General features: G+C 35.4%; 1 protein-coding gene across 2 annotated transcripts; it reads right to left on the bottom strand.

The window, feature by feature from the left end:
• Window positions 1-263: 263 nt before the first annotated feature.
• LOC103454362 (target of rapamycin complex subunit LST8) lies at window positions 264-3,978 on the bottom strand. 2 transcript variants are annotated; one of them, XM_008393957.4, is made up of 11 exons: window positions 3,850-3,978; window positions 3,445-3,567; window positions 3,020-3,121; window positions 2,773-2,885; window positions 2,562-2,631; window positions 2,297-2,374; window positions 1,698-1,814; window positions 1,512-1,609; window positions 1,190-1,269; window positions 1,007-1,066; window positions 264-664 (listed from the first exon to the last, which is right to left on the bottom strand). In XM_008393957.4, the coding sequence occupies exons 1-11, from the start codon at window positions 3,859-3,861 to the stop codon at window positions 537-539; spliced, it is 981 nt and encodes a 326-aa protein (XP_008392179.1). In that variant the 5' UTR covers window positions 3,862-3,978; the 3' UTR covers window positions 264-536. The 2 variants fall into 2 exon arrangements, with proteins under 2 accessions (XP_008392179.1, XP_028946314.1); XM_029090481.2 differs by having other exon boundaries at window positions 3,708-3,924.
• Between the last annotated feature and the right edge of the window lie 9,895 nt (window positions 3,979-13,873).

Raw genomic sequence — 13,873 nt, 5'->3', positions numbered from 1 at the left:
GCCAAAAACCCTAAAAAAAATTTGACATCACAACTTCCGAAAATTCAAAATTTTAATTTCAAATTCGTTTGACAATCAAGTTAGCTTTTCACTTACATGAGCGTTTGACTGATATCTCGTAGGCTGTCTTTTACATGAAATTCTTGTGTTGTCAATGACGCATCCATAAATCCACTTGGTACTAAATATTTCGTCCGCATAAGCAAAGAAACAGGCAGAACAGCAAACCAGAGATTGTTTATATTTACTACGGTCACTGGATGTCGATGAATCGATGACACGGGATAAGTTTCAATATAACAAAGTGTCGAAGAATTCCAAAGAAAGTTGTATACATCATTATTTTCAGCTACAATAGTAATACACATAATGCACATTAGGTCGGAAATAACTGCATGAAAGAAGATAGTGTAGCACCACATCGCTTTTATGAAACTCCGAATTGCATTATAAACACTAAAGAAATTGCTTGTAGCCGGCAACGCGTGCATGCTCCGGGCATCCATGCATGCAGATGAGCTGAGGACGACTGAGGTTCAAGATGCAGAAGGTTCGGCTCCATCATGGAGTGCACAACAAATGGTTGCTTTGTGATGCCCTTGATACACCCTGATATCTTCGCCGGTGGACATGGACCAAAGCCTTGCTGTTGTATCAGAGGAAGCTACATGGATGGATGATAGATTATTCAGTCGTCGTCATATTAGTTTCAATAATTTTCCTAATATAATTGTCACCTTTTTGCTTTTCAAGAAAGGAGAACGGAAACAATGAATATAAATGTTAATTTATCACGCAAGTTATGTGTTGAAAAAACGACTTTGATAGTGTTTATTGACAGCAAAAGGATGGATACTGCCAAATCCGGGTTTGAAAAATGACATGTATAAACTGAACTTTAGAACTTTAGTCAAAATCCTTAATTAGAAGCAGATTCCTCTCTACATGGTGCATCAAAAGACAGGCACGTTCATAATTTTCATGTCTTATGAAATGAAACTAATACCTGTTATAAGATAGGCACCATCTACCGAGAAAACACAGTCCCAAACCCATCGTGAATGACCTAGAATGTAAAGAAACAGTAAAAGATCAATTTATAATATGGCTATTTTTCAGTAACCATTGGGTTTATCGAGTAATTTGCAGACTGAAATCAGCACTTTTGAAGAATGTTACAGAAACATACCTACTAAAGTTTTCTCTAATGTGAAACCATCTACATTCCATATCTTGACAGTGTGGTCCGAAGAGGCAGTCGCCAAGTATCTACTAGTACAAAGCTTATAAAGATTATGCCAAAAACTCACAACAGCAAGTACAACAGCTAGGAACAGAAGGCAAAATAAAAAAGTAGATATCATGTGAACCGAAACAGAAGTATACAGTAAAAGAAAAAAGTTTATTTGCCTCAATCAGGTAGGAACAGAAGACAAAGAAAGAGCAGATATTATTTGAACCCGAAAAGATTAGAAAAAAAAAAGGAGGTCAATATCCTTCACTAATCAAACCTGTGGGGTTCGCAGAATTCAGGTGAAAGCAGACATTTAAGAATGTAATATCCCTTGTGTGCTTGCAGTTTATGAAGTGGTGCAAACTCTGTCATTGTCTGGAAGAAAAAGTACTTGACGTCAAAATGAATTAACCATGATATGAAGATAACCTTAGATAATGGATCCAGTGGATGAGAGTATTACCTGGGTTCCCCGCAACAAGCGCCAAACGTAGCATGTCCCATGATTATTTGCTGCAACAACCAAGCTCCCATCCCACATAACTGTTAATGACCTTACAGCTGTATCCACCTCTGGAACCTAGGTTAAGTCCAAAAATCAATGTTAAACTTATCATGTACAACCTTAAGATGCTACAGATAAAACAAGTAAGCTTCATATGAAAAATATATAATATCAAGAGTAATAAACTCTCCTAGCACCACAAATTCACATTCTAATCCTTGGTAAGTACTATCCAAAAATCTATTTCCACCAACCATCTACTCTTGCATACAGGACACCACTACGTTTTCATTTATTTATTTTTATTCCTTTATATTTTTTCAAATTTATTTGTTGTTATGTAAACAATTGCACTAGTCTAATGATTTCGCGTATTTAGATCTTCCTTTCACCTAGTGACATACCAAAGCTCTGGAATATTGGTTTCCGGAAAACACTCACTAACGGACCTCTTGAAGTTATTACAAGCTGAAAACAGGGTGGACCTCTTTCTAGCTTAGTAATTTGAATAGTAGAAGATGAATAGGGATACAAAAGTGCAGCAAAATGAAGCATACCAATTCACAGCTGCATGAATTTGCTGTCAAGTCCCAAACACGAATATTGCCATTTTGGTCCCCAGATATTAGTTCAGTCTGTAAAAACGAATATAAAAAATGTTAACATCTTTGATAAACAATCAAAACTATTACAGACTGCAAGGTGTTCCTTATTTTCATTTTCCTTCTTAATAATTTCAGAAGTTATGAAAACAGTAAAACCGGATAGTGAATTAGCAACATTTATTTATTCTATGGTGGAAAGGAAGAGACAATGCTTGACCTGATTCGGGTGAAGCACAACAGTGTTAACAGCTGCACGACTTTCATATTCCCTTTGACAACCTGGGGCTCTGTAATTAAGTCAACATATAAGTCTAAATCATATAAAATACAAGAACAAAACTTAATGAGATACAGATTAAAACAAGCACACACGTATGCATATATATATATATATATATTATACTTATATATCTGTTGGCAGCGATTACCTCAAATCCCAAATTTTTACTGTACCATCCTCAGAACCTGAATACATCCAGTTCCCATCACATTGAAACCCTACCGCCATTACATTATTACTATGTGACTCATAGCTCATCACCTACACAGTCATACAAGGAGGAGGCTCATAAGTTGATAGAAGAACTAATATAAAGCATCCAAGATTTTCCACTCCCACCCCCCTCCTTAATATGATGCAAACAAAAGCAAGACTAACGCGTGAGAAGGACGAACCGGTTGAGGGCTATTTGTATTAACATCAAATAATCGAATGTGAGGATTTCCAGCGGCAGCCAGGAAGCGTTTATCTGGAGTAATCTCAAGCCTATTAACTTGCTATGCTCATGAAAAAATAGAAAGTCAGATCCAGCATAAATAAATCAAATAAGAAAAAGAAAGTAAATCCATCAGAAATTTCACAATCGTTTCAGAGAACACAACCAATGGACTATGAACTGGAGGAAACTCAATGACCTACAACAAACGAAACCATTCCGTTCCACAAAACTCAATCCAACTAATTCTGCTTAATTCAGTCGGATTCAAAGCAACATTTTACTAAAACCCAGAATCCATAATTCATAGCACAAAATCATACACACACAATGATCATTTCTTTCTTCAATCAAAACAATTAAAGTAGGAAGTGAGGAACAAACCGAATCAGGGTACTGGATGGTACGGTAGCAGCGGCCACTTTTGGCCTCCCAAAACCGAATAGTGTGATCATAGCTAGCCGTTGCAAGGATCACCGATGGTTGCTGGCTCATCTTAACCTCCTCCTAATCATTGTTCAAACAACTAATTTAGCAACCATAATCACATCAACAATAACAAGAAAATCGAAATTTTTATATGCCAACTTTTTAATTCAAAGTTCAAAAAAAGAAATTTATAAAAACCAAGTTTGAAATTGTAATACCTATTCATCAAATTAAACAGAAAAAGACATTAAATTTAGGTTGGTAATGATGGGAAATTGATGGGCATAGTGAAATTGGGGATTAGGGTTTTGAGTGGTTTTTGGAAAGGAGAGAGCTCCATGGAAAGCAGAAAGCACAGACCTGAGTTGACATCTTGTGGGCCTCGTCACAGAAATGAATTCCTCATGGGCTTTTTCTGCGTCTCTAATTCTCTTTTGGCACTTTTGTACCTTTGTTTCCTTTCTTTATTGGGAGTTTGGCTAAAATACCACTCTTTTAATAAATAGCCCCTTTTTGTAAAACCAAAGTCGATACGGCCACAATTAGCAATTAATTGCAAAGAAGCCCTTCCTGTAAATAACCACCACGTATTTATCTGCAATTTATTAAACTCCAGGGCTTCTCTTTGCAAATACTCAATAGTTGTGGCTTATATTATAAGAAAAACCAATGAAAAGGGTTTAAAAACTTTGAGTTTTAATGATAAGGACAAAATAAAAGGTAAAGCGAATAGTACCAAGATTGATTTTTTTTAGTGTAAAAATGTGGTTTTTCATTAAAGTGAACAATACCGGAAGCTTTTTGTTAAAGTTTCCTAAACTTTTTGTAACTACGTAATTAAAATTCTAAAAATAACGAAATTAAAATAAGAATTAAAAATCGCGTAATTATAAAATTTTGGTGTATTTAGGGTGGTTATTTAAACGAAGGGCTTCTTTACAAATACTCAACAGTAATGGGTTATATTATATTGGACTGTATGAAAGGGCTATTTTAGAATTGGGTATGTTTATACAAATTCCCTTTATATGGAATTATTCTTTTTACTTGGTCAAAAGTTCATATGGAATATGGTGTCGAGTGTCAACTTCGCATGGAATATGTTTCCAGCTATCGAGCTTCAAGGAAAGAAAGAAATCAAAACGGTTTTGATTTGCATAGAATAATAATAAAACCATACCAAAGATTAAAATTCTTGTAGGGTGCTTAACAGTTAACACAATAACACTACGGTTTTGATTTGCAATCTTACATTTGATACAATCCTAATCCTAAATCACTGATTACTAATTTTGTTTAAGAAAGAAATTAATATTCATTGGAACAAGCCGTAGGTTACAACAAGGGAATTGCTAAGTTGACACTATCATCACATTAGCCATGTATGAAATTTGCATCCACACATACTTTAAGTCCAAATAAAATAATTAAATGTATACAAAAATGGATGAGTGAATGAACAAAATTCCCCCTATACACGAAGCGTGATAAAAGACACCAAATTTTTTAAGCCAAAATTGCAAATCAAATGATGTGGTTGTTGATGATTGAATATTACTTAAGCGTTGATTAACATGCTTATTTCCTATTAATGACATATCATTTAGTTTGCGAATTTGATTTAAAATTTTGGTTTCCCTATCGGCATTACCCAAATCTTTTAAGCCCATATGAGGGTCTTTGACTAACATCACACCGGTATTTTAAACTAATCGACTATAAGTCATTCAAGTCATTCAAGTCATACATTTGGCCTATTGAAATTTGCTCTACCTAATCCATCTAGATTAAAATCAAAATGCAATGCGACAAACCGCCTACAACTTTTTTCTCGAAGCTGCAAGCTTTGCCATGCAGATAATGAAGCTTTACCTGTCAAGGTGAATCAATGAAGTTCTTGGCAGGGCCCCGGGAAGGTAAAACAAAGCAAAATCATGAAATCCTTGACAGGGATAATAAATTGGAGTACTCATACCGGATGGGAGTGGTCTCTACTCCCTCAGTCCACAAAATAATTAACCTCATTGTCAGGCACAACCCCACAATCTTTTGTTGGTTGGGGAGGTGTCAAATTTTGCCCTAACTCCAAGTGCCTCCTCATCTTTGATCATGATATCTGCACAAAGTTACAAACTACAAACTTCTGGTGTATGCAGACCATAATGAGTGGGGCCCTTCATTTTAGGTGGGTCCTTCAAGTTGTTAAAAAATATGAGATGAGAAACCCTAATGAGAGCTAGAAAGAAAGTAAAACACGGTAGAAAATTCTGCTCCTGTGATGGCTATACAAGCCTGCAGAAGTAGGAGTAAAACTGAAAGAGAAAGAATTTAGATGACGAATGATGTCACATCTTCAGGTGAACAGTTTTGGGTTCAGTCAGTAACTTCTTAGATGCTTTCTCTGTCACTTCTTGAATCAGATAAATGAGTGCAACTACTTGTATATACTACTACTGCGTGTGTTGATGCACCCAGTTTTTCCCAATGGAGGAGTTAAGGATTTACTATACAAATTTTTCTTGAAAATGTTGGATCAACTTTGCTTCTTTCATGTTAAGCAACTTTCATCACTGAGAAAGGACTGCGGGTTCCTGCTGCATGCAATGGATTTTATTTTGTTTTTCGGTGAGGGTCCTTGAGGGACTAAGTTGAAATTTAGCTTGGAACAAATTATGTATAGGGGCCAAATGATACTAAAATCCGTATGAGTTAGCTACCAGTTTGTAACTGGATTCCGGATCAAACCCGTGTAAGTTATATGGGCTAGTGTGGGGTTCGTAAAAAGAATGGCAGAACCAGAAAGTATTTTCAAAGGGTACGTCGGTGACAAACGTAAACTAAATCAGTTGGTTAAGACAATATGCGCGTCCCTTTACACTCAAGTTCGAACAGATCAACCAATTAAATAAGCCAAATTGAACATACATGAGGGGATAAGTTTTTACATTATAAAGTCTATCCTTGTATCTTTCCTCCCTACCACCCTCATTGTTATCGTGGGTTGATTTTCTCTTTCCTTCCTCCACCCAGACCAACTTTTCTTTAAGACTTTGATTTTTTTCCCACAACTTCTTCATATCCATACCCATCTTAATTTTCTACATTCGGCAGGCCTTCGCCTCATTCAAGTGGTGCCTCGAGGAGGAGCCTACATTCCCTTTATCAAGAAACCCTCACGAATACCCCAAATCCAGTAAGGTTTACCCAGCTCCCCCTTATCTGGTTGTATTGGCCTCAACTTAACCGTTTGTCAATACAATTGCAAATAGGTCTAGTGTGAAACTACTGCTCATTACGACTTAAAAACGCGCCTAGGTTCAACACTTCAAACAAAAGTCTAAGAGTTCAACTTGGTGAAATTATGTGTTGCATCGCTTTCTCACCGAATCATTCATCGGATTCTCAGTTGGCCTCACTTGTTCACAAAAATCGAGGTCCTCCAGTTGTGGTATAATTCCATGCGCCCAAACCAGCACATTAACAAGAGATACACGTTAAACTATAAATTTCGGTCTCGCTTAAATCCAACATTAATATGTAAAATCAAATTAACCACAAGTACTTCATGTTGGTAGCATGTACAAAATGCCTAATTTCAACAAATCGTACTTATCATGGCATTTATCAAAGGCCATTTGCAACATTTTTCTAGTCACGTTGGCGTTGTTAGGAAAGTACTTTTTGCCGGATCAAAGCCCAGTAAACAAAGCAAAGTCTTGCTTGGAGAATTTTGCAATACTTAAGTAATAATCTAATAATTAATATTCACATTGTTTGGTTACAAATTTTAATCTCCCTAACATTACCGTTTGCGTATTGATTTGAGGTTTGTGTTAGACTAAACAAACTTTAAAATTTAATTAATTTATTCACATTTCCACATGTATTATCCGATGGTCACAAAAATGCATGCTGAAAACTATCATAAGATAAATGCTAATGAGACTTTCTCAAAGTGGAACTCTCCATACACTCTCTGCCACCTCACGGGTTGACATTGATTCTTGTATCAATATTATAAATATTATATCAAAAATATGAGATGACAAAGAATCCACGTAGAGTCTCGTTTTTAAGAGAGTATTCTTATCATTTCCCTTATCATAATAATAGTATTCCTATCAGTTTTTTATTTTTATATTTTTGCCTTATTTTTTACTATACCTTAATCTCACTTTTTTCTCTTAAGAAAAAATATCACTACTATACAATCTGAAACCTAAAATTAGCTCCATTTTTAAGTTCAGTGTATTCTATTAAATATCTGTTAAGTTTGCTTGTGTGGCATGAATGAGAGCCGCTTCACGAATCAGAACTCACATGTGGCCATTCACTTAAACTCTGCTGACTGGATAAATTAATTCCAATTCCAAATCATTTAAAAAAAATTTCTAATAAACTGGAGAGAAAAAGGAAAAAAAAAAAAAAAACAAAAAAACAAAACCCCTTCCCCAACCCATCAGCACGAACACCATCCTGCTCCTTCTTTTCATCTTTCTCTCTCTCTTCTCCCACTCTGTTATCTTCCGCTATAGACTCTGGAGGTGGGTTTGGAGTTCGCATGGCGTCGTGGAAGAGTTGGGCGGGCAATTGCTGTGCTATTGGCGGTGGCAAATAGTTTTAAGGAAATGGTCATGTGACAATTTTTTTTATCGGTAAAGAGGATCCACTCATTCCGCATAAGTAAATTTAACATTTTAACAAAATATAATGAATTCAAATAAAGTGAAAGAAATATTGAGTTTCAAAATATAAAGTAGCGATATTTTGTTAGCAAACAAAAAAAAGTGAAATTTAATTTGAATTTTTAGGAAGCATAACAAAAAATTAACAAACTTTTTTTAGTGTGTCTAAAACTTATAACCCTTAAATTAATTAGAACAGAAGTAAGAAAAAGGGGTGCCTTAAATTGAGTTGAATCGGTTTCCAAAAAAAATTTGAATTGAATACACATGGTAACATGAATATCTGTTGTAGTAAGCAGACGTCCATCCTTATGTTCTTAGGGATTTGCAATGGCAGGACAGAAATGTTTGGAAGTCTCAAAACAAGACATGGACATGGAAACTCAAAGTCGACCGATGCATGTCTTACGATTACAATGCAACGCACACACACTCGTGCTGTCTTGGAAACATAAAAGGTTTGAAGGAGAGAGCATGGGATGGTCAAACGCCCTGCAGACACTCTTTTTGCCAAATCTTAGATTTTGTTCCCATCTTTCTTTTTAATAAAATATAAAATATGTTTTTATCAAAGCCCATTTCTCTGTTCACATTTCATTTTCCTAGTTGTGTGGGTCTGAAATTCCCCTGAGATTGTTTTTAATCTAATCTTGTGTATTATTTTACCATGGAATGCAATCCCACACGCACATTGTGTTTCCCCCACCCCCACCTTCATGTTCTCCATGCATGTACTGAAATTGTGCTTAAGTGTTGGATTACCTCAAGGAGCCGCTGATTCTTTCTGAATCCAAATAATTTAAAAGGTACCAATAATATTAAGGATAATACTTATGTGATTACCTTATATACTCTTTTTTTTTTGTTTGGCCAATTAATTGATGTCACGTTTTTCTTATTTGTTTTTGAAACAAACGATATTATCTACACTAAAAAAAATGAGATGTGAGCTTAGCCTCACAATGGGCTAGTAAAATGAAGCTTGGCAGATAATTTGATGCTAAACAAAATCAACTGTATAAACATTAATTGGTAACAGCTACTATTCTGGCGAGCGAGGGAGGGCAGAGGCTTGGCGAGAAAGAGGACAAAGAGATGGGCGAGAGAGAGAGAGAGAGAGAGAGAGAGAGAGAGAGAGAGAGAGAGAGAGGAGACAACTACGCGAGGAAGAAGAAGAAGGCTGTCAACGTGATATAAAATATCAGACCTTTAAAATATCAGACCTTTGCTCAACTAGTTCGTTGGGCAAAAGGACTAAAATTTTGCCACGTGTATTCTAACCTAAAAAATTTGTTGGGCAAACTAATGTAATTTGTGGAAAAGATTGTGTATAAAAAATCACCCAATTAAAATTTTGACGAAAAAAGTAGTGGGCATAAAAGCTTTGCCCAATGAAATGTACAATATGTTGTCGGGCAAACCCATAAATCCGGAGGGAAATTTTGATTTTTTGGTAAAAAATGGGGTGAATTTTAAGGCTTGCTGGAAGAAATATGTAAATTTCGTCGGGCAAACACCAAAAATTCAATTTTTTTCAATTTTTATTTATTTTAAAAAATTAAAAGATCATTCAATTTGATGATCAGATCAATTCAGTGTGCTGTTTTTAGCCCTAATTAGCGTCCTTGCAAAAATCATCAAAATTGAAGCAAAAATAACTGTTAAATTGTGATTATATGCTTGTAGTTGTCCAAGGAGTTCATCCCGTTATCTAATCCCAAAAACTTGAATTTGAGTGATTTTTGGCATATGCCATCTCAAAGTATATACCAACTAGATTGACGGTTGGATTGTTGAAATTAATTTTGTAAACTGTGAAAATCATTGAAGAAATTGAATATGCAAAAATGTCCCTTACCTTTGCCCGACGAAAGGTAAACCCTCAATCAGAAAATATACATTTGCCCCCAATGAAACTTGAAGGGTTTATCGCATAAAAGGTGGCATATTATATGCTAATTTTTTTCCTTGGCGTGAAAACTTCACCCATTAAAGATAAGTTTGCGTGTCGGATGCTGTTCGTCGGGCAAAATAAAGGGTCTGAAAACCCAAAATGTTGATTAGTTTTACCTGACGAACTGCTTTATTTCATTGGGTAAAGTCTTTAGTCGGACAAATGGTAATTTCTATTAGTGATGGTGTACTGTGCGTGTGTATGATTTTGTTTTAAACAAAAATATGGGCACAGGCTGCTTTTGATAAAACCAAATACTTAAATAACTGATGTGACAAATTTACAAGTTGTTGAGCATGCATGTGTTGTGATCAATCACTTGTACTGGTATTATCATCCTTTTACGCAATAGGAAGTGACTTTGCTTTAAGGTAAAGGAGGAGATAGGATCCTCATTGGATTCTCTTTGTGAGGATCTCGGAGATCCTTTAATCTCGTTCTTTCATCTTATATCGTGCGGTTAGAAATAATTTTAAATTATAGTATTTAAATTGAATATAAATAGTACCTGAAGAAAACTGACCGCACGATGTACGATGAACATACATGATTAAAGGATCTTCGGAATCCTCACAAAGAGGATCCGGCGAGAATACTATCTCGTAAAGGAGAATGTCCCAACCAAATAAAGGAAAAGGAGAGAAAGATTTCATTGTCTTTTTGTTTGATAATGTATGCTCAAACCCAAATCCCTTTAAGCAACTAATAGGATCTAATAGGATTTTGGCAAAGTTCCCTACTCTATTAGATGCATACATCCATTAATTTTTCGATTTGACGGTTAGAATGTGATTATCGAAAAAATTATGTTTCTCCTTGTTTGATCTGAAAATGAGACAAAATCAGTTTCAAAGGATAAATTCAGATTAAATAGGAGGCATTTCAATTAATAAGCCTTAATATTTCTAGCAAAACCTTTAAACGCCCCCTCCCCCTCTTTATATCCATTCCTTTTGCCTATTACAATTGTGGTAAGCCCACACATATCTATCCAGTAAAAGCGCTCTCTCTCTCTCTCTCCGCATTAAGAGGTGAAGTGGGTACAAGTGCTGGTTAGCTTTGCAGCAAGCCAGCAAGATGTTAGAGTCAGTATTTATGTGTTGTAGTACTTTGTGAGAACTGCACGTCGGCAATGGGGCAATTTTGCTTTTCCCTTCAATTCTCAACCATATGTAAATAGTACTGTATATACACAGTGGCCAATACAGACTCGTGGGGCCGCTCTATCTCCATCTAGCTAAAGCCTCTCCTTCAGTGCATGCAATTAACTTTACTCGTTGTTAGTGTCCAGTTCTAGCTTAACTCTATTCAATTCAACTCAACACACTATTCGATCTAGTTGTAATCAAATGTAGAAATATTGAACTTACATTATTTCCTAACGAAAGAGCGAGATCAATTTTATTTTCTGGACAAATTACGAATCAACAAACTATGAAAATATGAAGAAATGTCTCGTATCAGAAGTTTATCAAACTTTACATGAACTTATATAAAATGTTAAAATACTCTTTATATTTCTAATTAATTTCATGGTGGAAAACCAACTTTCATCAAAAACAAAAACCAACTTCCTTTGTCACTACGTTCCCATAAATCAAAATTATGAGGTGAGAGTGCGAGACCAGATAAGGTGAGGAGATTGGCAAACAATCATGACCAACATAAGCCAAGGCAAATGGCCACCAAATTCGCTTGTTTGAGAACGTGCATGCCGATCGAATCTCAATCGTTTCAAGAGACTAGCTAACATTGTTGAATGATGTAAGTGACCCTTTACCATAGAAAAGTGTTGTGCATTTAACTTACTAACGCCAACGTTTTTCTCAAAAAAAAAAAAAAAAAAAAAAAAACATTGTTGAATGATAGTTTGAAGACACCAAGAAATATCACACCAAAGTGTAAGCTAGCTTACACCCTCGCCAAATGAACAAAAATAGGAAATTCATTGCCAAATGGTGTGCATATCAAGCTGTAGTTAGCTTATCCTCCTCAAGCACAGATATATCTACCAAGAGCAATTATCTTACTCACTGTTATAAAAATCCTCGCCTAGCGCTGCTGAGACGGTTGGTCACCGCCCCGATTAATGCCTAGACGTTTGATCTGCTAAGGCACCCGCCTAGACAGCCTAGGCACCCGTCTAGGTTGTGACTCACTTAAACAGAAAATAGATAATTTTCATTTTGGAATTTATTTATTTTTTCAATAAATTGTAAGAGACTCGTTGCATACTTAAATGAACACACATTATATCCTTGTTCCCCATGTTTTCATTATGTTCCAACACTTCATAATTTATATGTCATTCTATTTTGTAGTTTATGATGAAATTATATATATTTAAAGTATATGCAGACATTTATTTACACGAAATATAATAGATTTACTTAAATACGCCTAGTCCACCTAGACCCTGCCTAGCTGCCTAGGCGCTAGACCTCAGCCTGCCGCCTGACTAGCGCCTAGCGTCTTTTAGAACCTTGATCTTACTAGCTGGAACCAAGAGAGGGAAATCCTCCAGGGAGTGAACAAATATTCTCATCCTGGCCCTCACCCTCACATGTAGTCTCATCCATACTGCACGTGGAGAATTAACAAAATCTCCTTATTGCAGCCTCATCTTACCTATTAGTTTGATAAATGATGCATAAGAGATGAGGATTGAAGGTTTTGAATTTAGGCCCTCCAAAAAAGTAGAGCTTTGATATTATGTCAGACAATTACTGGAGCATAAAAGCTTAATGATGAGCTATTAGAAAATGAGTCATCAATGTATATCATGCTAACTTACATAAAAACTTTCATTTTAGTAGTAGTTGGAACTTGGCTAAGATTAGGCTCCCACCACTATTTTGTTGTTGTTATTAATATAGAAGTAGGCTCGAATTTAGGATTTCCAATGTTTAAAAAATAAGTACTGCTACACATTAATAGCTATTAGGTTCCCAAGCCAATGTTGATATGAAGTAATTCAAGTACTTAAGAACTTACATGAACTTGCGGCAAAGTCTTGTGTTTAATTCAGTCTCTCTCCCAATAAAAAAAATCTACTAACGTAAGTGCATTTCTTTTTTTGTAAGACGAGGATTAATCTCTGCAATCTTTAATTAAGAAAAATTAAGGCTTATTATATTAACACCCCACAAATTGTTGAATAAATCCCACATACTTAATACACCCCACATTTGCTTACCCTCGCACCTCACATTCTTAATATACACCTTACATTTTCTAAATGCACCCCGTATTTTCTATACACCCCACATTTCTCAAATCTTATAAAGCTTTTAATTTGGACAAAAAATGACGACAAGAATTTTGACAAAAGGTGCCGCTTGAGATTTAAAACATATGTGAGTTGTTTTCAATTCCACCATTAAAATCCATGTCGTCTATTTTTAATATTTGGTGGTACTTTTGGGTGTTTAATTCTTCATGTAATCCGTGTGATCCCTAAAAGATGAATACGAACATAGAAGCTTGAATAACGCAGCAAAAGCAATATTAAATAATTATCGATGTCGTCAAAATCAGTAAAACAATAAAGAATATGAAGTCTTACCTCATCTGAAGCTTCCGAAACATCGATTTTGTGTTTCATTCGTCAAAAATAATCTTTCTCAATCAACATGTTTGTAGTTCCATTGATATATCACATACATGTATCTTATGTATTAACACACGCCACATAGTATAGTAGAAGATTCCCCGTCCCAGTAAAATCAATTTTTCTTCCAAAATT

This window comes from Malus domestica, chromosome 12 (assembly GCF_042453785.1).
Source record: "Malus domestica chromosome 12, GDT2T_hap1".
NCBI classification, from domain to species: Eukaryota; Viridiplantae; Streptophyta; class Magnoliopsida; order Rosales; family Rosaceae; genus Malus; species Malus domestica.
Note: the sequence above shows the minus strand (reverse complement) of the source record. Positions and strands in the feature narration are given on the sequence as shown.